Source organism: Scyliorhinus torazame, chromosome 17, assembly GCF_047496885.1.
Source record: "Scyliorhinus torazame isolate Kashiwa2021f chromosome 17, sScyTor2.1, whole genome shotgun sequence".
NCBI classification, from domain to species: Eukaryota; Metazoa; Chordata; class Chondrichthyes; order Carcharhiniformes; family Scyliorhinidae; genus Scyliorhinus; species Scyliorhinus torazame.
The window spans coordinates 139,783,731-139,808,269 of NC_092723.1; the positions used below are offsets into that span (position 1 = coordinate 139,783,731).

The 24,539-nt window shown below is 49.1% G+C and overlaps 1 protein-coding gene across 1 annotated transcript in view; it reads left to right on the top strand.

The window, feature by feature from the left end:
* LOC140394194 (UNC93-like protein MFSD11) overlaps nucleotides 1–22,469 on the top strand; it is a 91,024-nt gene extending 68,555 nt beyond the window's left edge. Inside the window, exons 11-13 of the mRNA XM_072481171.1 lie at nucleotides 1,834–2,008; nucleotides 14,181–14,316; nucleotides 21,560–22,469. Of these exons, the coding sequence (XP_072337272.1) occupies nucleotides 1,834–2,008; nucleotides 14,181–14,316; nucleotides 21,560–21,712 (464 nt within the window). The 3' untranslated portion in view covers nucleotides 21,713–22,469. The remainder of the gene's footprint in view (nucleotides 1–1,833; nucleotides 2,009–14,180; nucleotides 14,317–21,559) is intronic.
* Nucleotides 22,470–24,539: the final 2,070 nt, after the last annotated feature.

Sequence of the window (24,539 nt, forward strand, 5' to 3'; positions counted from 1 at the left end):
CATTACATAGGCTTAATTTAACACGGTTGGTGGAACAGATGGAGGAGGATTTCAAGAGATGGGACATGGTGTCCCTGTCATTGGCAGGTAGGGTGCAGGCGGTTAAAATGGTGGTCCTCCCGAGATTCCTTTTTGTGTTCCAGTGCCTCCTGGTGGTGATCACGAAGGCTTTTTTCAAAAGAATTGAGAAGAGCATTATGAGTTTTGTGTGGGCTGGGAAGACCCCGAGAGTGAGGCGGGGATTCTTGCAGCGTAGTAGGGACAGGGGGGGGGGCTGGCACTACCGAGCCTCAGTGAGTACTACTGGGCCGCCAATGTTTCAATGGTGTGTAAGTGGATGGGAGAAGGGGAGGGAGCGGCGTGGAAGAGATTGGAGAGGGCGTCCTGCAGGGGGACTAGCCTGCAAGCAATGGTGACGGCGCCGTTGCCGTTCTCACCAAAGAAATACACCACAAGCCCAGTGGTGGTGGCTACATTGAAAATTTGGGGGCAGTGGAGACGGCATAGGGGAGGGATGGGAGCTTCGGTGCGGTCCCCGATAAGAAACAATCATAGGTTCGTTCCGGGGAGAATGGACGGGGGATTTGGAGCATGGCAAAGAGCTGGGGTAGTACAATTAAGAGATCTATTTGTAGATGGGACGTTTGCGAGTCTGGGAGCGCTGACGGAGAAATATGGGTTGCCCCAAGGGAATGCATTTCGGTATATGCAATTGAGGGCTTTTGCGAGGCAACAGGTGAGGGAATTCCCGCAGCTCCCGAAGCAGGAAGTGCAGGATAGAGTGATCTCAGAGACATGGGTGGGGGACGGTAAGGTGGCGGACATATACAGGGAGATGAGGGACGAGGGGGAGATCATGGTAGATGAGCTGAAAGGGAAATGGGAAGAAGAACTGGGGGAGGAGATTGAGGAGGGGCTGTGGGCTGATGCCCTACGTAGGGTAAACTCATCGTCCTCGTGTGCCAGGCTAAGCCTGATACAATTTAAGGTGCTACACAGGGCGCATATGACTGGAGCACGGCTTAGTAAATTTTTGGGGGTAGAGGATAGGTGTGCGAGATGCTCGAGAGGCCCAGTGAATTACACCCACATGTTCTGGTCATGCCCGGCACTACAGGGGTTCTGGGTGGGAGTGGCAAAGATGCTTTCGAAGGTGGTGGGGGTCCGGGTCGAACCAAGCTGGGGGTTGGCTATATTTGGGGTTGCAGAAGAGCCGGGAGTGCAGGAGGCGAGAGAGGCTGACGTGTTGGCCTTTGCGTCCCTTGAAGCCCGGTGCAGGATATTGTTAATGTGGAAGGAAGCCAAACCCCTGGGGGTGGAGACCTGGATAAACGATATGGCAGGGTTCATAAAGTTAGAACGGATTAAGTTCGTGTTAAGGGGTTCGGCTCAGGGGTTCATCAGGCAGTGGCAACCGTTCGTCGACTACCTCACAGAAAGATAGAGGGTATGGAAAAGAAGTAGATAACAGCAGCAACCCAGGGGGGAGGGGGTGGGGGGGGGGGGTGGGAGGAATCGGACGGACTCTCAGGGATGTTATTGTATATGTATAGGTATTTGGTCTATGTAACTGTATATTGGATTGTTGGATTGTATTTTTGGAGAGTATTTATTTTGGACAAGGCAGTTGCCATGTAGTTTTGTTTATATATTATTTATTTATTTGTTTAAAACTGGCCACGGTTATTTATATTGCTTTATTGTTGTGTAAAAGAAACACTACGTATTGTTATGTTTGGCCAAAAAACTTGAATAAAATATATTTTAAGTAAAATAAATCAATGGCAGGTTCTGTGATGATATAGATGGTAAGTGTGTGTCTTTCTTTTACAGGGGGTGGGATCTTTGGGCTGCTGTGCAACAATAACCAGTTCCGACGTACCTCAGCAATTCTTCTCGGAGTCATTGTGCACCTCCTTGCATTCTACCTGATCTTCCTTATAATACCAGCTGACGCTCCCTTAGAGGATGCAACCAGCAGAAGTTATGAGCCCTATCTGTCCCCCAGGTAAGACCTGTAAAAGTGACCATGAAACTGCTAGCTGGTGACAAAAATCCAACTGGTTCGCTTTAGGGAAGGAAACCTGCTGTCCTCACTTGGTCTGGACTTATATGTGACTCTAGACCAACAGCAATGAGATTGAATCTTAATGAAGTGGCCAAGAAAGACTCTCAGTTGTATCAAACTATTAACCAGTGGTTCAAGGTGAAAGCCCAGAATCACGAGCTGGGTAACTGGACATGCGGGGACAGGGGCGTGTGGGGTAGTATTTGGCTGTCACCTGGTATTGGGGTGTCTGGCAGTATTGGACAGACAGGTGATAGAGTTGCGTAGGGCAGTTTTGCATAATCTGGTTGTTGAGAAGTATTGAAATGTTGACACCATTGTGGAATGGACAATATTGGGTGTTGGACAGTTTGGAATGTTCGGCAGTAATGGGGCATTGGGCAGCATTGGGATGTTGGGCAGTATTGGGGTGTTAGACAGTATTGGGGTGTTGGACAGTATTGGGGTGATGGGCAGTATTGGGATGTTGGGCAGTATTGGGGTGTTGGACAGTATTGGGGGGTGGTACGGTGTTGGGGTGTTGGACAGTATTGGGGTGTTGGATGCTATTGGGGTGTTGGACGCTATTGGGATGCTGGACGCTATTGGGATTCTGGACAGTCTTGGGGTGTTGGACACTATTGGGGTGTTGGGCAGTATTGGGATGTTGGACACTTTTGGGGTGTTGAGCAGTATTGGGGTGTTGGGCAGTATTGGGATGTTGGGCAGCATTGGGGTGTTGGACAGTATTGGGGTGTTGGGCAGTAGTGGGATGTTGGGCAGTATTGGGGTGTTGGGCAGTATTGGGGTGTTGGGCAGTATTGGGGTGTTGGGCAGTATTGGGGTGTTGGACAGTATTGGGTGTTGGACAGTATTGGGGTGTTGGACAGTATTGGGATGTTGGGCAGTATTGGGGTGTTGGGCAGTATTGGGCAGTATTGGGGTGTTGGGCAGTATTGGGATGTTGGGCAGTATTGGGTTGTTGGACAGTATTGGGATGTTGGGCAGTATTGGGATGTTGGACAGTATTGGGATGTTGGACAGTATTGGGGTGTTGGGCAGTATTGGGATGTTGGGCAGTATTGGGGTGTTGGGCAGTGTTGGGCAGTATTGGCATGTTGGGCAGTATTGGGGTGTTGGGCAGTATTGGGTTGTTGGACAATATTGGTGTGTTGGGCAGTATTGGGGTGTTGGACAGTGTTGGACAGTATTGATGTGTTGGACAGTATTGATGTGTTGGACAGTATTGGGGTGTTGGGCAGTATTGGGGTGTTGGGGAGTATTGGAATGGGGGACAGTATTGGGGTGTTGGGCAGTATTGGGATGTTGGACAGTGTTGGACAGTATTGATGTGTTGGACAGTATTGATGTGTTGGACAGTATTGGGGTGTTGGGCAGTATTGGGGTGTTGGGCAGTATTGGGATGTTGGACAGTATTGGGGTGTTGGACAGTATTGGGGTGTTGGGCAGTATTGGGGTGTTGGGCAGTATTGGGATGTTGGACAGTGTTGGGGTGTTGGACAGTATTGGGCTGTTCGACAGTATTGGGGTGTTGGGCAGTATTGGGGTGCTGGGCATTATTGGGGGTGTTGGGCAGGATTGGCGATTTGCCAGTATTGGGATGTTGTAAAGTATTGGGATGTTTGGCAGTATTGGGGTGTTGGGCAGTATTGGGATGTTGGGCAGTATTGGGGTGTTGGACAGTGTTGGTGTGATGGACAGTATTGTGGTGTTTGGCAGTATTGGGGTGTTGGGCAGTATTGGGGTGTTGGTCAGTATTGGGGTGTTGGCCAGTATTGGGATGTTGGACAGTATTGGGGTGTTGGACTGTATTGGGGTGTTGGGCAGTATTGGGATGTTGGACAGTATTGGGGTGTTGGACAGTATTGGGGTGTTGGGCAGTATTGGGGTGTTGGACAGTATTGGGGTGTTGGGCAGTATTGGGGTGTTGGGCAGTATTGGGGTGTTGGGCAGTATTAGGATGTTGGACAGTGTTGGACAGTATTGGGGTGTTGGACAATATTGGGGTGTTGGACAGTATTGGGGTGTTGGGCAGTATTGGGGTGTTGGGCAGTATTGGGGTGTTGGACAGTATTGGGTGTTGGACAGTATTGGGGTGTTGGACAGTATTGGGATGTTGGGCAGTATTGGGGTGTTGGGCAGTATTGGGATGTTGGGCAGTATTGGGGTGTTGGGCAGTATTGGGGTGTTGGGCAGTATTGGGGTGTTGGACAGTATTGGGTGTTGGACAGTATTGGGGGGTTGGGCAGTATTGGGATGTTGGGCAGTATTGGGGTGTTGGGCAGTATTGGGCAGTATTGGGATGTTGGGCAGTATTGGGGTGTTGGGCAGTATTGGGTTGTTGGACAGTATTGGGATGTTGGACAGTATTGGGATGTTGGGCAGTATTGGGATGTTGGACAGTATTGGGATGTTGGACAGTATTGGGGTGTTGGGCAGTATTGGGATGTTGGGCTGTATTGGGGTGTTGGGCAGTATTGGGATGTTGGGCAGTATTGGGGTGTTGGGCAGTATTGGGTTGTTGGACAGTATTGGTGTGTTGGGCAGTATTGGGGTGTTGGACAGTGTTGGACAGTATTGATGTGTTGGACAGTATTGATGTGTTGGACAGTATTGATGTGTTGGACAGTATTGGGGTGTTGGGCAGTATTGGGGTGTTGGGCAGTATTGGGATGGGGGACAGTATTGGGGTGTTTGGCAGTATTGGGATGTTGGACAGTGTTGGACAGTATTGATGTGTTGGACAGTATTGATGTGTTGGACAGTATTGATGTGTTGGACAGTATTGATGTGTTGGGCAGTATTGGGGTGTTGGGCAGTATTGGGATGTTGGACAGTATTGGGGTGTTGGACAGTATTGGGGTGTTGGGCAGTATTGGGGTGTTGGGCAGTATTGGGATGTTGGACAGTGTTGGGGTGTTGGACAGTATTGGGCTGTTCGACAGTATTGGGGTGTTGTTCAGTATTGGGGTGCTGGGCAGTATTGGGGTGTTGGGCAGGATTGGCGAGTTGGACAGTATTGGGATGTTGTAAAGTATTGGGATGTTTGGCAGTATTGGGGTGTTGGGCAGTATTGGGGTGTTGGACAGTGTTGGTGTGATGGACAGTATTGTGGTGTTTGGCAGTATTGGGGTGTTGGGCAGTATTGGGGTGTTGGTCAGTATTGGGGTGTTGGCCAGTATTGGGATGTTGGACAGTATTGGGGTGTTGGACTGTATTGGGGTGTTGGGCAGTATTGGGATGTTGGACAGTATTGGGGTGTTGGACAGTATTGGGGTGTTGGGCAGTATTGGGGTGTTGGACAGTATTGGGGTGTTGGGCAGTATTGGGGTGTTGGGCAGTATTGGGGTGTTGGGCAGTATTAGGATGTTGGACAGTGTTGGACAGTATTGGGGTGTTGGACAATATTGGGGTGTTGGACAGTATTGGGGTGTTGGGCAGTATTGGGGTGTTGGACAGTATTGGGTGATGGACAGTATTGGGGTGTTGGACAGTATTGGGATGTTGGGCAGTATTGGGGTGTTGGGCAGTATTGGACAGTATTGGGATGTTGGGCAGTATTGGGTTGTTGGACAGTATTGGGATGTTGGGCAGTATTGGGATGTTGGACACTATTGGGATGTTGGACAGTATTGGGGTGTTGGGCAGTATTGGGATGTTGGGCAGTATTGGGGTGTTGGGCAGTATTGGGCAGTATTGGGATGTTGGGCAGTATTGGGGTGTTGGGCAGTATTGGGTTGTTGGACAGTATTGGTGTGTTGGGCAGTATTGGGGTGTTAGACAGTGTTGGACAGTATTGATGTGTTGGACAGTATTGATGTGTTGGACAGTATTGGGGTGTTGGGCAGTATTGGGCAGTATTGGGATGGGGGACAGTATTGGGGTGTTGGGCAGTATTGGGATGTTGGACAGTGTTGGACAGTATTGATGTGTTGGACAGTATTGATGTGTTGGACAGTATTGGGGTGTTGGGCAGTATTGGGGTGTTGGGCAGTATTGGGGTGTTGGACAGTATTGGGGTGTTGGACAATATTGGGGTGTTGGACAGTATTGGGGTGTTGGGCAGTGTTGGTGTGATGGACAGTATTGTGGTGTTTGGCAGTATTGGGGTGTTGGGCAGTATTGGGGTGTTGGTCAGTATTGGGGTGTTGGCCAGTATTGGGATGTTGGACAGTATTGGGGTGTTGGACTGTATTGGGGTGTTGGGCAGTATTGGGATGTTGGACAGTATTGGGGTGTTGGGCAGTATTGGGGTGTTCGGCAGTATTGGGGTGTTGGACAGTATTGGGGTGTTGGGCAGTATTGGGGTGTTGGGCAGTATTGGGGTGTTGTGCAGTATTAGGATGTTGGACAGTGTTGGACAGTATTGGGGTGTTGGACAATATTGGGGTGTTGGACAGTATTGGGGTGTTGGGCAGTATTGGGGTGTTGGGCAGTATTGGGGTGTTGGACAGTATTGGGTGATGGACAGTATTGGGGTGTTGGACAGTATTGGGATGTTGGGCAGTATTGGGGTGTTGGGCAGTATTGGACAGTATTGGGATGTTGGGCAGTATTGGGTTGTTGGACAGTATTGGGATGTTGGGCAGTATTGGGATGTTGGACACTATTGGGATGTTGGACAGTATTGGGGTGTTGGGCAGTATTGGGATGTTGGGCAGTATTGGGGTGTTGGGCAGTATTGGGCAGTATTGGGATGTTGGGCAGTATTGGGGTGTTGGACAGTATTGGGTTGTTGGACAGTATTGGTGTGTTGGGCAGTATTGGGGTGTTAGACAGTGTTGGACAGTATTGATGTGTTGGACAGTATTGATGTGTTGGACAGTATTGGGGTGTTGGGCAGTATTGGGCAGTATTGGGATGGGGGACAGTATTGGGGTGTTGGGCAGTATTGGGATGTTGGACAGTGTTGGACAGTATTGATGTGTTGGACAGTATTGATGTGTTGGACAGTATTGGGGTGTTGGGCAGTATTGGGGTGTTGGGCAGTATTGGGATGTTGGACAGTATTGGGGTGTTGGACAGTATTGGGGTGTTGGGCAGTATTGGGGTGTTGGGCAGTATTGGGATGTTGGACAGTGTTGGGGTGTTGGACAGTATTGGGCTGTTCGACAGTATTGGGTTGTTGGGCAGTATTGGGGTGCTGGGCAGTATTGGGGTGTTGGACAGTATTGGGGTGTTGGGCAGTATTGGGGTGTTGGGCAGTATTGGGGTGTTGGGCAGTATTGGGGTGTTGGGCAGTATTAGGATGTTGGACAGTGTTGGACAGTATTGGGGTGTTGGACAATATTGGGGTGTTGGACAGTATTGGGGTGTTGGGCAGTATTGGGGTGTTGGGCAGTATTGGGGTGTTGGACAGTATTGGGATGTTGGGCAGTATTGGGGTGTTGGGCAGTATTGGGCAGTATTGGGATGTTGGGCAGTATTGGGGTGTTGGGCAGTATTGGGGTGTTGGGCAGTATTGGGGTGTTGAACAGTATTGGGTGTTGGACAGTATTGGGGTGTTGGACAGTATTGGGATGTTGGGCAGTATTGGGGTGTTGGGCAGTATTGGGCAGTATTGGGATGTTGGGCAGTATTGGGGTGTTGGGCAGTATTGGGTTGTTGGACAGTATTGGGATGTTGGACAGTATTGGGATGTTGGGCAGTATTGGGATGTTGGACAGTATTGGGATGTTGGACAGTATTGGGGTGTTGGGCAGTATTGGGATGTTGGGCAGTATTGGGGTGTTGGGCAGTATTGGGCATTATTGGGATGTTGGGCAGTATTGGGGTGTTGGGCAGTATTGGGTTGTTGGACAGTATTGGTGTGTTGGGCAGTATTGGGGTGTTGGACAGTGTTGGACAGTATTGATGTGTTGGACAGTATTGATGTGTTGGACAGTATTGGGGTGTTGGGCAGTATTGGGGTGTTGGGCAGTATTGGGATGGGGGACAGTATTGGGGTGTTTCGCAGTATTGGGATGTTGGACAGTGTTGGACAGTATTGATGTGTTGGACAGTATTGATGTGTTGGACAGTATTGATGTGTTGGACAGTATTGATGTGTTGGGCAGTATTGGGGTGTTGGGCAGTATTGGGATGTTGGACAGTATTGGGGTGTTGGACAGTATTGGGGTGTTGGGCAGTATTGGGGTGTTGGGCAGTATTGGGATGTTGGACAGTGTTGGGGTGTTGGACAGTATTGGGCTGTTCGACAGTATTGGGGTGTTGTTCAGTATTGGGGTGCTGGGCAGTATTGGGGTGTTGGGCAGGATTGGCGAGTTGGACAGTATTGGGATGTTGTAAAGTATTGGAATGTTTGGCAGTATTGGGGTGTTGGGCAGTATTGGGGTGTTGGACAGTGTTGGTGTGATGGACAGTATTGTGGTGTTTGGCAGTATTGGTGTGTTGGGCAGTATTGGGGTGTTGGTCAGTATTGGGTTGTTGGCCAGTATTGGGATGTTGGACAGTATTGGGGTGTTGGACTGTATTGGGGTGTTGGGCAGTATTGGGATGTTGGACAGTATTGGGGTGTTGGACAGTATTGGGGTGTTGGGCAGTATTGGGGTGTTGGACAGTATTGGGGTGTTGGGCAGTATTGGGGTGTTGGGCAGTATTGGGGTGTTGTGCAGTATTAGGATGTTGGACAGTGTTGGACAGTATTGGGGTGTTGGACAATATTGGGGTGTTGGACAGTATTGGGGTGTTGGGCAGTATTGGGGTGTTGGGCAGTATTGGGGTGTTGGACAGTATTGGGTGATGGACAGTATTGGGGTGTTGGACAGTATTGGGATGTTGGGCAGTATTGGGGTGTTGGGCAATATTGGACAGTATTGGGATGTTGGGCAGTATTGGGTTGTTGGACAGTATTGGGATGTTGGGCAGTATTGGGATGTTGGACACTATTGGGATGTTGGACAGTATTGGGGTGTTGGGCAGTATTGGGATGTTGGGCAGTATTGGGGTGTTGGGCAGTATTGGGATGTTGGGCAGTATTGGGGTGTTGGGCAGTATTGGGTTGTTGGACAGTATTGGTGTGTTGCGCAGTATTGGGGTGTTAGACAGTGTTGGACAGTATTGATGTGTTGGACAGTATTGATGTGTTGGACAGTATTGGGGTGTTGGGCAGTATTGGGCAGTATTGGGATGGGGGACAGTATTGGGGTGTTGGGCAGTATTGGGATGTTGGACAGTGTTGGACAGTATTGATGTGTTGGACAGTATTGATGTGTTGGACAGTATTGGGGTGTTGGGCAGTATTGGGGTGTTGGGCAGTATTGGGGTGTTGGGCAGTATTGGGATGTTGGACAGTATTGGGGTGTTGGACAGTATTGGGGTGTTGGGCAGTATTGGGGTGTTGGGCAGTATTGGGATGTTGGACAGTGTTGGGGTGTTGGACAGTATTGGGCTGTTCGACAGTATTGGGGTGTTGGGCAGGATTGGCGAGTTGGACAGTATTGGGATGTTGTAAAGTATTGGGATGTTTGGCAGTATTGGGGTGTTGGGCAGTATTGGGATGTTGGGCAGTATTGGGGTGTTGGACAGTGTTGGTGTGATGGACAGTATTGTGGTGTTTGGCAGTATTGGGGTGTTGGGCAGTATTGGGGTGTTGGGCAGTATTGGGGTGTTGGTCAGTATTGGGGTGTTGGCCAGTATTGGGATGTTGGACAGTATTGGGGTGTTGGACTGTATTGGGGTGTTGGGCAGTATTGGGATGTTGGACAGTATTGGGGTGTTGGACAGTATTGGGGTGTTGGGCAGTATTGGGGTGTTGGACAGTATTGGGGTGTTGGACAGTATTGGGGTGTTCGGCAGTATTGGGATGTTGGACTGTGTTGGACAGTATTGGGGTGTTGGACAGTATTGGGGTGTTGGACAGTATTGGGGTGTTGGACAGTATTGGGGTGTTCGGCAGTATTGGGATGTTGGACTGTGTTGGACAGTATTGGGGTGTTGGACAGTATTGGGGTGTTGGGCAGTATTGGGGTGTTGGGCAGTATTGGGATGTTGGCCAGTACTGGGCTGTTGTGCAGTATTGGGATGTTGGACAGTATTGGGGTGTTGGGACGTATTGGGGTGTTGGGCAGTATTGGGGTGTTGGACAGTACTGGGGTGTTGGGCAGTATTGAAGTGTTGGGCAGTATTGGGGTGTTGGACAGTATTGGGGTGTTGGGCAGAATTGGGCTGTTGGTCAGTATTGGTGTGTTGGGACGTATTGTGGTGTTGGGCAGTATTGGGATGTTGGACAGTGTTGGACAGTATTGGGGTGTTGGACAGTATTGGGGTGTTGGACAGTATTGGGGTGTTGGACAGTATTGGGGTGTTGGAAAATGTTCGACAGTATTGGGATGTTGGACGGTGTTGGGCAGTATTGGGGAGTTGGGCAGTATTGGGGTGTTGGACAGTATTGGACTGTTGGGCCGTATTGGGGTGTTGGGCAGTATTGGGATGTTGGACGGTGTTGGGCAGTATTGGGGAGTTGGGCAGTATTGGGGTGTTGGACTGTATTGGGGTGTTGGGCAGTATTGGGATGTTGGACAGTATTGGGGTGTTGGACAGTATTGGGGTGTTGGACAGTATTGGGGTGTTGGGCAGTATTGGGGTGATGGGCAGTATTGGGGTGTTGGACAGTATTGGGGTGTTGGGCAGTATTGGGGTGATGGACAGTATTTGGATGTTGGACAGTGTTGGACAGTATTGGTGTGTTGGGCAGTATTGGGGTGTTGGGCAGTGTTGGGCAGTATTGGGATGTTGGACAGGGTTGGAGTGTTGGACAGTATTGGGATGTTGGACAGTATTGGGATGTTGGACTGTATTGGGATGTTGGACAGTATTGGGGTGTTGGACAGTATTGGAGTGTTGGACATTATTGGGATGTTGGACATTATTGGGGTGTTGGGGCAGTATTGGGATGTTGGACAGTATTGGGGTGTTGGGCAGTATTGGGGTGTTGGGCAGTATTGGGGTTTTGGACAGTGTTGAGCAGTATTGGGTTGTTGGGCAGTATTGGGGTGTAGGGCAGTATTGGGGTGTTGGACAGTATTGGGGTGTTGGGCAGTATTGAAGTGTTGGGCAGTATTGGGGTGTTGGACAGTATTGGGGTGTTGGGCAGTAATGGGGTGTTGGGCAGTATTGGGGTGTTGGGCAGTATTGGGATGTTGGACAGTGTTGGGGTGTTGGGCAGTATTGAGGTGTTGGACAGTATTGGGGTGTTGGGCAGTATTGGGGTGCTGGACAGTATTTGGATTTTGGACAGTGTTGGACACTATTGGGGTGTTGGGCAGTATTGGGGTGTTGGGCAGTATTGGGGTGTTGGGCAGTATTGGGATGTTGGACAGTGTTGGACAGTATTGAGGTGTTGGACAGTATTGGGGTGTTGGGGCAGTATTGGGTTGTTGGACAGTATTGGGGTGTTGGGCAGTATTGGGGTGTTGGACAGTATTGGGGTGTTGGACAGTAATGGGGTGTTGGGCAGTATTGGGATGTTGGACAGTATTGGGGTGTTGGACAGTATTGAGATGTTGGACAGTATTGGGTGTTGGACAGTATTGGGGTGTTGGGCAGTATTGGGGTGTTGGACAGTATTCGGGTGTTGGGCAGTATTGGGGTGTTGGGCAGTATTGGTATGTTGGACAGTATTGGGGTGTTAGACAGTATTGGAGTGTTGGACAGTATTGGGATGTTGGACAGTATTGGGGTGTTGGGGCAGTATTGGGATGTTGGACAGTATTGGGGTGTTGGGCAGTATTGGGGTGTTGGGCAGTATTGGGGTTTTGGATAGTGTTGAGCAGTATTGGGTTGTTGGGCAGTATTGGGGTGTTGGGCAGTATTGGGGTGTTGGACAGTATTGGGGTGTTGGGCAGTATTGAAGTGTTGGGCAGTATTGGGGTGTTGGACAGTATTGGGGTGTTGGGCAGTATTGGGCAGTATTGGGGCGTTGGGCAGTATTGGGATGTTGGACAGTGTTGGACAGTATTGGGGTGTTGGGCAGTATTGGGGTGTTGGGCAGTATTGGGGTGCTGGACAGTATTTGGATTTTGGACAGTGTTGGACAGTATTGGGGTGTTGGGCAGTATTGGGGTGTTGGGCAGTATTGGGATGTTGGACAGTGTTGGACAGTATTGGGGTGTTGGACAGTATTGGGGTGTTGGGCAGTATTGGGGTGTTGGACAGTATTGGGGTGTTGGGCAGTATTGGGATGTTGGGCAGTATTGGGATGTTGGACAGTATTGGGGTGTTGGACAGTATTGGGGTGTTGGACAGTATTGGGGTGTTGGACAGTATTGGGGTGTTGGGCAGTATTGGGGTGTTGGACAGTATTCGGGTGTTGGGCAGTATTGGGGTGTTGGGCAGTATTGGGATGTTGGACTGTATTGTGATGTTGGACAGTGTTGGGCAGTATTGGGGTGTTGGGCGGTATTGGCCAGTATTGGGGTTTTGGACAGTGTTGAGCAGTATTGGGTTATTGGGCAGTATTGTGGTGTTGGGCAGTATTGGGGTGTTGGACAGTATTGGGATGTTGGGCAGTATTGGGGTGTTGAACAGTATTGGGGTGTTGGGCTGTATTGGGGTATTGGGCAGTATTGGGATGTTGGACAGTGTTGGACAGTATTGGGGTGTTGGACAGTATTGGGGTGTTGGACAGTATTGGGGTGTTGGACAGTATTGGGGTGTAGGACAGTGTTGGACAGTATTGGGATGTTGGACGGTGTTGGGCAGTATTGGGGTGTTGGGCAGTATTTGGGTGTTGGGCAGTATTGGGGTGTTGGGCAGTATTGGGGTGTTGGGCAGTATTGGGATGTTGGACAGTGTTGGACAGTATTGGGGTGTTGCACAGTATTGGGGTGTTGGGCAGTATTGGGGTGTTGGGCAGTATTGGGATGTTGGACAGGATTGGGGTGTTGGACAGTATTGGGGTGTTGGACAGTATTGGGTGTTGGACAGCGTTGGACAGTATTGGGATGTTGGACGGTGTTGGGCAGTATTGGGTTGTTGGGCAGTATTGGGGTGTTGGGCAGTATTGGGGTGTTGGACAGTATTGGGGTGTTGGACAGTATTGGGGTGTTGGGCAGTATTAGGGTGTTGGGCAGTATTGGGATGTTGGACAGTGTTGGACAGTCTTCGGGTATTGGGCAGTATTGGGGTGTTGGGCAGTATTGGGGTGTTGGGCAGTATTGGGATGTTGGACAGTATTGTGATGTTGGACAGTATTGGGGTGTTGGGCAGTATTGGAGTTTGGGCAGTATTGGGGTTTTGGACAGTGTTGAGCAGTGTTGGGTTGTTGGGCAGTATTGGGGTGTTGGACAGTATTGGGGTGTTGGGCAGTATTGGGGTGTTGGGCAGTATTGAAGTTTAGGGGCAGTATTGGGGTGTTGGACAGTATTGGTGTTGGGCAGTATTGGGGTGTTGGGCAGTATTGGGGTGTTGGGCAGTATTGGAATGTTGGACAGTGTTGGACAGTATTGGGGTGTTGGGCAGTTTTGGGTTGTTGGGCAGTATTGGGATGTTGGACAGTATTGGGGTGTTGGACAGTATTGGGGTGTTGGGCAGTCTTGGGGTGTTGGGCAGTATTGGGATGTTGGACAGTGTTGGGATGTTGGACAGTATTGGGCTGTTCGACAGTATTGGGGTGTTGGGCAGTATTGGGTTGCTCGGCAGTATTGGGGTGTTGGGCAGGATTGGCGTGTTGGACAATTTTGGGATGTTGTATAGTATTGGGATGTTTGGCAGTATTGGGGTGTTGGGCAGTATTGGGATGTTGGGCAGTATTGGGGTGTTGGACAGTGTTGGTGTGATGGACAGTATTGTGGTGTTTGGCAGTATTGGGGTGTTGGATAGTATTGGGGTGATGGACAGTATTGGGGTATTGGACAGTGTTGAGATGTTGGACAGTATTGGGATGTTGTGCAGTATTGGGGTGTTGGACCCTATTGGCGCGATGGGTGGTGTTGGGCAGTTTTGGGGTGTTGGGCAGTATTGGGTTGTTTGGCAGTATTGGGATGTTCAAAGCTATTGGGACATTGGGCAGTATTGGGGTATTGGGCAATATGCTGGATTAGGTGTTTTTTCCCCTGTTTTGATGGTGATTTCCAGTATCATGGGCAGGACAATAACAATGTTGTATTTACAGTCCCGCTGCAGCATTAGTAAGCAGCTTCCTCCTTGGCCTTGGTGACAGTTGCTTCAACACTCAGATCTACAGCGTCCTTGGTATATTATACCCACAGCAAAGTGGCCCAGCTTTCGCTATCTTCAAATTCGTACAGGTACCGTTGCCAGAAAAACACTCATTCTACGATTTTGCATTGACTCTATTTATTCTGACTGAAATAAGTTATACCCGCAGTATCTATTTGCCTCCTCCTCACCCACTCACAGCCTCCTTCCCACTTGCTCCTTCCCCCTCCTGAAACATTGCTGCAAACCAGGGCTTGGGAGAGGGGCAGCAAAAGGGAGATTTGCAAGCAAGAGGGGTGTCAAGTGCAAGAGTCAGGGAAGAAGTCAGAGAGCAGAAGAGAGGCAGTGAACAGTAGGGTGGAGGAGTGGACTTGAGGCAGCAAATAGACCAAAGGAAAGACGTGAGAGTCGCAAACAGCCAGTGGGCTGTGTGGTGTTGGGTGCTCTGGTGCACAGATGAGCCAACACAGTTGTATGTGGTACAACTCTATTTTATTATAACTCTTATAATACAGTTCGTTCTGGATACTCTGCACGTGCTGTCTCCCTGAGTGTGTTTGGCAATAGATGTGTCCTGGTTCTCCTCTGCAGCTAATACTGACCACCGGGGGTCGTGTCTGTGCTTTTATATCTTTCTGTCATTGGTTGTGGTGTTGTGTGTTCTGATTTGTCTGTTGGTGTGTCTATCATGATGTGTGTGTTTGAATATCATGACATCCCCCCTTTTTACAAAGATAAGTGCCTACGTGGTTATAAATATAATTGTGTCGTGAGTGCATCTAAGAGTGTGTGTGTGTGTTGTGTACAGCGTGTGTTTATGACGTAACTATTTACATGGGGCGATGTCGGGTGCGTCACACTAACAAGGTTGTACCATAACAAAACTTGGATGCGAGAGAAAAAAAAACTTGAACATTGGTCCGGTCAGACGATATCTGGAACAATAAACAACAACAGGTTATAATACAGAAGTGTTTGACTTTTTGAACGTATGAACAGCGTTATAAGTCCAGTCTAATGGGTGACCGCCTCAAGAATGGGCTGGTCCTCAAGCCGGTTCAGCTGTGGAGATTTGGGGTCACACTGGTTCACCTTGGACTGTTGGAGGTGATGCTGTTGCCGAAGTCTCTACTTTACCATTTGTTGTACTTCGTGCAGTGCTTGGTTTTTTCATTCGTGCAAATATAACATTCAACATCTTTGTTAGTGGTGCCCTGGCTGTGGTTTGGTTCTGGTGGCGATGGAAGGGGCATGATCCGTGGCATCTCCACGAAGTCATCCTTGGGAACCAGTGGAGGATCCGGCGTGTGCGTACGGTGCAGTTGCGAGCGTGGAAGGCGGCACAAAGCCCGCTGATTGCGCCTACGCACCAATCCATCCGCCCTGCATGCCAGGAACAAGGTGGAGTCTGTTTTCTTTTTATGTTTGTGGTGGACGGCATCTTGTAGCCGATGGGTCGTTGCCATCGAAGTAGCACCATCACTAATATCATGCAAGGCGATGACTGTGCCAGATGTGGAAGTTGGCCGAGACCGTGTACGCTGGTTCCGGCCACCTGCTGTGCCGGAAGGGCGACTCCGCAGAGAAACGTCGAAGCATGTCGCCTTGGAGAGAGAATTGTTGCTCGCATCAACGTCTGGCGATGGCGCGAATTGGTGTGTCCATCTTGGACCGCCGGTGCTGGTTGCCACTGCCGACCCAGTGGGACTGCCACGCGATCCATTCCCTGTCGCCGTGGCATCGGCCGTCACCCTGAGCGTGCCATCACCGAGGCCGCGACACCGCCCGTCCGGAGCAAGATCTGGCGTGCGCAAATCAGAGTCGGCGCTTGGCTGCTCCCCATCTGGAGTCCGGTCTGCCTTCCGTCGATGCCCCCCGTCCGGAGTCCCAACAGGTTCACTGGAGGCAGCCGAGATTCCCTGAAGCTGCACTTCTGGAGTCGGAACATGCAGGAATGCACCAACCAGTGGAGAGGCTCGAGCCATCGAGGGTGGAAGCGGTGCGCCGCCACCGCAGTCGTCAGTGGTCCCACCGTGATCGTCGACTGCCTCGGTACGCGCTAGGCGAGGTCTGTCACCTTGCACCTTTTGCATGGGAAGTGGGATGCTGTCGTCACTCGTCTCACATCCCGTGGATAGATCGTCATTAGCAGCTTGCTGTTCACTAGGGTTGGGTAAATTGTCAGAGTTTTCATCTGGTGGTGCACACCATGTCGGTGGACTGTCATTGTCTTGCCATTGTCCTTCATTTGGGCTTTTCTTCTTTGGAACTTTAAATCTTCCCCCAGACATTGCAGAACCTTGTTTATTACCCCCAAATTCTCCCATATGTATGGTCTCGAATATAGGATCCACTGTTTCTATCGACATTGTACCATTTTCCAAAGAACATTCCGTTTCACTTTTCTTCTCAGGTACCTCATATGTAACTTTGTTTAATGTACATGCCTTCATGGTCTCTGGGTCTGATTTTGCTGGGACTGGCATGGTCACAGTCTCTCTTTTACTGTTCTCAATTGCCCACATTATACTCCCCATACATAACTGCTTAATCACTGGGGTTAGTGTGGTACAATGGATAATCGGGTCGACCTTATCTGCATCTTCACCATTAGTGGAAAGCACACTTGGTTCACTTGAAACTGCTGTGGGTTTTAAATTCGTTATCTGGCTACTCGATGTCGGTGTCCTCAGGATTCTTGCTCCAATGTTCTGCTCAATAATCAGTGGAGTGTGTATAGGTTCAATGCAATTAATGTTCCCCTCAAGGTTTGAAGAGTCATTACTGACTAACTGCTGGTCTCCGAAGTTGGGATTTTGCGGCATTGTGTTGAAGGGAGACATTTGTCCCTGCTGTAGATATGATTCAGGTTGTGTTATTTCCATTACCTGAGGATCAATGTCTTGTCCATTTTTTCGATCCGTACTAAAACACTGGCAATTCTCAGTCTGCTCCTTGCAAGTTAAACATTCAATTAATTTCGTTAGCAAATCCTCAGCATCCTTCTGTGGCCGTGCAGCATTATTAATCTCTGTTCGGCTACAATGATCCTGAAGGTCAGCGCATAAACCTTTTTTCTTCGGGCTTGGACGAGGCGATTCCTTTGGCTTGTCTTCAGTTGGGCTTGAACAGTCTTCAGCGCTGTGCCCTTCATTGTAGCATGAGAGACCGTCATGGTCATGCTGCTGTGTAGTGGAGCATGGTAGGCTGTTATAGCCTTCTTGCTGTTCACGTGAGCATGGCAGACTCGCATCGTCTGCCGCTGGTTGGTCAGGAGAGGTTGCTAGACCCTCATGGTCTTGTTCCTGCAAGGACTGCGCTCTGGAGTCTTGCGTTCCTTCCATCGTGGAGTCCGTCCACGAGCTCTCTGTGGAGGCTTGTGACACTGGAGTCACTTCTTGTTCGTGCAAGGACTGCGCTCTGGAGTCTTGCGTTGCTTCTTTCGTGGAGGCTGTCCACGAGCTCTCTGTGGAGGCTTGTGACACTGGAGTCACTTCTTGTTCGTGCAAGGACTGCGCTCTGGAGTCTTGCGTTGCTTCTATCGTGGAGGCTGTCCACGAGCTCTCTGTGGAGGCTTGTGACACTGGAGTCACTTCTTGTCCGTGCAAGGACTGCGCTCTGGAGTCTTGCATTTCTGCAATTGTGGAGTCTGTCCACGAGCTTGCTGTGGAAGCTTGTGACACTGGAGTCACTTCTGGTTCATGCGAGGACTGCACTCTGGAGTCTTGCATGTCTTCTTTCATAGAGTCGGGAACGTTGAGCGGGACGTGGACCACGCTCTGTGTGGCAGCAGGGCACTCTCCGTGTGCTTGCACCGCTCCCTGTCTGTTAATGTCAGGCTGCAGCATCATCCGGTACTGATAAGTTGGAACGTCATATCTGCTGGATTGAAGATCCTCAAATCCGAAAAATGAATCCGCATCTGCGTCGGATTCAATGTGGGGGCCGCCAATGTGCACCACGAAAGGTTCGTCCGAGTCATAGTCATATAGGACCACGGAGCTATCATTGGGCTCGCGAGGTCCGGAAACACTGTAAAAATCGTCATCGAAGTATTCAAGGTCGGAATCATCGGCTTGTGCGTAGGTAACTGCTTGTCGGAGGGTTCTTCGGAGGTTAAATTCATCTCCTGGGTCAATTTGCGGCACTGTGCTGTCATTCCAGGTGAACGAAGGTTGTTTTACAGCTTTAACAGATTTTTGTTTTTTTGATTTGGGACGTTTCCCTTTTAAATTGGATTTGGGACATTTCCCTTTTAAATTGGTGCAGTCTGGGGCCTCTGACATCCTGACGCTCGGTATGTAGCACGTAGGAAGCGACTGCGCATGCTCAGATCGCTGTTCCTTTACCGATGGCCGTTTTCTTGACTGCGCATGCGCAGCATCTCGCGCATGCGCAAACGAAACTTCCGGTTCTGCGCACTTCTCGCGCAACTGTGCTAGCGTTATACCTTTAGCAAGATGGCCGCCGACCTCGACCCAGCCTTCTCTCAGGCCCGGGATTTCGGGCTCCGGGATCCCAGCCACGAGGTGAGTACTGCAGCTTTTCTTACCTTTAAGTGCCCATTGGATTGCGTATTCTTCACAGTACTTGGAGAATTTGCCCAGGACTGCCTGGTAATCGTACCTTTGCTGCCTCCTGAAGAACCTGAACCTTCTGAATATTTCTCTTGCCCTTGCACCGGCGACGGTGAGGAGAAATTCAATTTTTTCCTTATCATCCAGGTCTTTGAGTTCAGCTGCCACCAGGAACAATTCGAAATTTTGCCGGAATCGCCGCCAGTTTTCGTGGAGGTCGCCGTGGCACTGGAGCGCCTGCGGAACCGGGAGCTCGTACATCATGCCTGGGCACTGCTGGTTGTCTGTGTACACTGAGGTATGCCGGCAGGTATCGATCTACTCCTGTACCATGTGGTGTTGGGTGCTCTGGTGCACAGATGAGCCAACACAGTTGTATGTGGTACAACTCTATTTTATTATAACTCTTATAATACAGTTCGTTCTGGATACTCTGCACGTGCTGTCTCCCTGAGTGTGTTTGGCAATAGATGTGTCCTGGTTCTCCTCTGCAGCTAATACTGACCACCGGGGGTCGTGTCTGTGCTTTTATATCTTTCTGTCATTGGTTGTGGTGTTGTGTGTTCTGATTTGTCTGTTGGTGTGTCTATCATGATGTGTGTGTTTGAATATCATGACAGGCTGCGTACTGAATAATGTTGCGATAATGCATCACATGAGCTATGATAGACCCAGTCTCCAATAGGCATCACATGACTAACATACACCCACATTACGCAGTACAATTAGAGTATGGTGTCTTTGGTCGTGTGCTTGTTGGGTGATATCAAAGACCTTGGGGAGGTACATGGGAGGGTAATTAATACCATGTCCTGTTCTGGGCTCAGTTATAAGAGGGTGTTTATGAAGTCCAGGTTGAAATGCAGTTTAAAAGAAAATATAATTGAAGTTTTTAAAAGGAGAAGGTAAGGTACTTCCTGATGGGCAGGACAGGGAAACGTTTTGGTCAAAAGGTTAGGTTACATGTTAGGAAGCATTTATTTACAGAGAGTTATTGACCTGTGGGACAGACTGAAATGTGTGGTGATTCCCTGCAGTTGCACATCTTTCTGAAAGAGCATGTTTTCAGGTACCGCAGCAGGTTTATCTGGGGTTAGAAGTGTTTCTGGAATACACCCAGGCTAGAGAATCAGGAAAAGAACTTCACACAAATCAACATAAATTTCTTCTCCCTTTTTTTTGTCCTCTGGATTTTCTCTGTCCCTTCTGTGTGGGGGGTATCCTGATTGTCTGAAATGGCTGCATCGTACCTGGACAGGGATAGGCTTGGCAGGCATTCACATTTTTAAAAATTGTAATAATAATAATCTAGGGGGCAGCACGGTGGCGCAGTGGGTTAGTCCTGATGCCTCACGGCGCCGAGGTCCCAGGTTCGATCCCGGCTCTGGGTCACTGTCCATGTGGAGTTTGCACATTCTCAAAGAACAAAGAAAATTACAGCACAGGAACAGGCCCTTTGACCCTCCCAGCCTGCGCCGATCCAGATCCTTTATCTAAACCTGTCTTCTATTTTCCAAGGATCTACTTTCCTCTGTTCCCCGCCCGTTCATATATCTGTCTAGATGCATCTTAAATGATGCTATCGTGCCCGCTACCACCTCCGCTGGCAAAGCGTTCCAGGCACCCACCACCCTCTGCGTAAAAAACTTTCCACGCACATCTCCCTTAAACTTTCCCCCTCTCACATTGAAATCGTGACCCCTTGTAATTGACACCCCCACTCTTGGAAAAAGCTTGTTGCTATCCACCCTGTCCATACCTCTCATAATTTTGTAGACCTCAATCAGGTCCCCCCTCAACCTCCGTCTTTCCAACGAAAACAATCCTAATCTACTTAACCTTCATAGCTAGCACCCTCCATACCAGGCAACATCCTGATGAACCTCCTCTATACCCTCTCTAAAGCATCCACATCCTTCTAGTAATGTGGCGACCAGAACTGCATGCAGTATTCCAAATGTGGCCTAACCAAAGTCCTATACAACTGTAACATGACCTGCCAACTCTTGTACTCAATACCCCGCGTTTGCGTGGGTTTCGCCCCCACAACCCAAAGATGTGCAGGTTAGGCGGATTGGCCATGCTAAATTGCCCCTTAATTGGAAAGAAAAATGAGTTGGGTACTCCAAATTTATATTTAACAAAAAATAATAATCTTTATTGTCACAAGTAGGCTTACATTAACACTGCAATGAAGTTACTGTAAAAAGCCCCTTGTTACCACATTCCAGCACCTGTTAGGGTACACGGAAGGAGAATTCCGAATGTTCAAATTACCTAACAGCACGTCTTTCGGGACTTGTGGGAGGAAACCGGAGCACCCGGAGGAAATCCACGCAGACACGGGGAGAACGTGCAGACTCCGCACAGACAGTGACCCAAGCCGGGAATCAAACCTGGGTCCCTGGCGCTGTGAAGCAACAATGCTAACCACTGTGCTACCATGCAGCCTTTAGAATACCCAATTCTTTTTTTTTCCAATTGAGGGGCAATTTAGCGTGGCCAATTCACTTACCCTGCACATGTTTTTGGGTTGTGGGGGTGAGATCCACGCAGTCACGCGGAGAATGTGCAAACTCCGCATGGACATTTACCCAGGGCTGGAAGCGAACCCGGGTACTCGGCGCCGTGAGGCAGCAGTGCTAACCACTGCACTACCATGCTAAAAGTATGCCAATGAGCAGAACAGCTGTCCATGAAACAGAAGAAAATTATTTCCTCATCTGTGTGACTTGTCTTTCTCCTTGGCTTTCAGTCCATTTCTGCCGCTGTGGCTTTTGGATACAGCAACTATCTGGTACTGCCATGGCAGCTCCTCATCATGACCACCTTCTGTTTCTTTGGCACGCTTTCCTTTTTCACTGTGGAGAACATTGAAGAAAATGCCTCAGGCTTGCAAGATTTCTGACCCTCAATCCTCCTGAAAGTGCGGGGTGGCGGAGAATTTCCACAGCTCTGAATTCCAGCATCTGCTTTGCAACCTGTTGGAGTTGGATGGGGAAAAAACATGGATCCACAGAGCAGAATGGAATGTGGCAATGGTTTTCCTCTGCCATTGGAGTATTTCAACCACTGGCAGAGATCACATACACCAGCGTTTTCAACCCTTCACAAAACTGTCTTAGCCTCTCATTCTTGGATATATCTGGCGTGTGTATCCCATGTCAAATTATAGGTTGAACCTACATTAACCAGTACAGCAAAAATAAGGTAGGGCCAGCCAATCTGAGAATTTCTGTGGGCACTTCAAATAAATACTTTGATATCATTTATTATCATAGTTATCATAGAATTTACAGTGCAGAAGGAGGCCATTCGGCCCATCAAGTCTGCACCCTATCCAAGGAACACACCTCCACCCTATCCCCATAACCCAGTAACCCCACCCAACAGTAAGGGCAATTTTGGACACTAAGGGCAATTTATCATGGCCAATCCACCTAACCTGCACATCTTTGGACTGTGGGAGGAAACCGGAGCACGCGGAGGAAACCCACGCACACACGGGAAGGATGTGCAGACTCCGCACAGACAGTGACCCAAGCCGGAATCGAACCTGGGACCCTGGAGCTGTGAAGCAATTGTGCTAACCACTGTGCTACCGTGCTGTCCCTATCACTGGATATCACTGGAAGTACCAAATAAATTTACAGTATTGCTTTTCACCTGCTCCTGTATCTTACTTCTGCCATACATTGACTGACATCAACAAACCAGCTTTAATTCTTGTCGGCGCTGGGAATTTATGAGCAACTGCTCATTCGTTACAAACCAAAGTATAACCATATAAGCACAGTATCTGGTAATAGGTCAGGATCGAACAGTCCAGGTTTGTTACTGTCATTTGCTCCCTCCCAAGAATTGATGGGAGGAGCCCTTTTATGTGTTCAATCTCCAGATGATCATCACTGATCATGCGAGGGGGGTGTAAGTTATACATCTACTTCATTAAAGAGGCAAGTTATTCAGTCTGTCTATCTATCACCTTCTGCTGCAGGTCTGCATGCAAACCTCACACACAAATTCTTGAGACATTGGTGGGGGGGGGGGATTCTCCGTCCTACTGCACCCGTTTTCTGGTGCACGCGCCCCCGCCGGCAGCAGGATCTTCCGTCTCAGCCTCAGTCAATGGGGTTTCCCAGTGTGGGCACCCCCATGCCATCGGGAAATCCGCGGGCATGAGTGCACTGCCAGCAAAGCGGAGGATCCCGCCGATGGAGAATCTAGCCCATTAAGTTTCAAAATTTTCATCCTTGTTCTCAAATTCCCCTCCTACAGCCCTACAACTTGACAAAATCCCATGGGATACAAACCATTGATGCAAAAATCTACTTTATGAATGAATATAAATAAGTGTTATTACTTTGGAGAAAACTATACCCCCCCCCCCCCCCCCCGCCCCCCTCCGGCCTCTGCCTCAATCAATGAGCAGGGAATTAAATAAAAACAGATTTGCTGCTGATAATATTGGGTTGTAAGAATTTCCAAGTCATGGAGATTGAATCTAGGGATGAGACTAGTTGGGTTGAAACTTGAATGGAGCGAATTGAAATGTCGGACTTGGGTCGACAATCTTTTCGCTAATCGGACACTTGACTGCAATAGTTCAAGAAAATGGCTCAACATCACCTTCTCAAGGGTAATTAAGAATGGGCAATAAATGCTGGCCTGGAGGTCGAAATCCTGAACTATCGAGCTGTGGGAAGACCTTTTGCTGCAATGCTCACATCCCATGAATGAATAAAAAGTACACTTCCTATTAGTGTCACTCTAGCTTCCTGTAACATATTCCCTGGTATACCTCATAGTAACACCTGTCCTTGTTATAAAACAAAGTATTCTCTGACTGACAAAGTGGGGGAGAACTGCCCAGTCGTGGTCCAAGTTCTTCCCTGCCAACAAACTGCAGGGTGAAAAGAGGAACCTACTCCAACATGAACGATCTTAGAGGATAGACCAGGCCAAATTGTTTTGCACTTTTCACCGATAGTAATTTCTATTGAAAGAAAGACTTATATTTATATTGTGTCTTCTATTACTACAAAATGTCCCAAAGCACATTACAGCCAATTAAATACTTTGAAGTGTAGTATCCAATTTGTGCATAGGAAGATCCCACAATCAACAATATGATAAATGACTAGATAATCTTTTTTAGTGATATTGTTTGGGGGATAAATGTTGACCAGGTCAGTGGGTAGAGCTAACCTGCTCATTTTCGAAAAGTATGATGGGATTAATTATGTCCACCTGAGAGAGCAGACATGGCCTCGGATTAATGTTTTATCCTAAGCGCAGCACCCTTAAGACATTGCAGCTATCCCAAAATACTGTGCTGGGAGTGACAGCCTGGATTATGGGCGAAGACCACGGGAGTGAGACTTAACCCACTGAGCCACAGTATGTTGAAAGCATAGAGGCCATCCAGAATTGTTCTGGCACATCTTCTGCATGCCCATCCAGGGATGCCCACAGCAGAAAGAGACAGAGTTTCAGCCCAGGCTTGCAACCAGAAAATGGCCAGATGCAGGGGTTCCCAATCTAGGGCCCATGGCGCCCACAGTGTCTGCAAGGAGATTTCAAGAGATATGCAGCTCCGTACCCTCTCCTAACACCATCAATCTTGCTCCAAAATCAGCTCAGTTTTACCGGTTATTGATTGGTAGCCATCACAGTCAACCCAATGCAAACGTTGGGATCAACCTGACCTCTTTATAATGATTCACCTGAGGAAG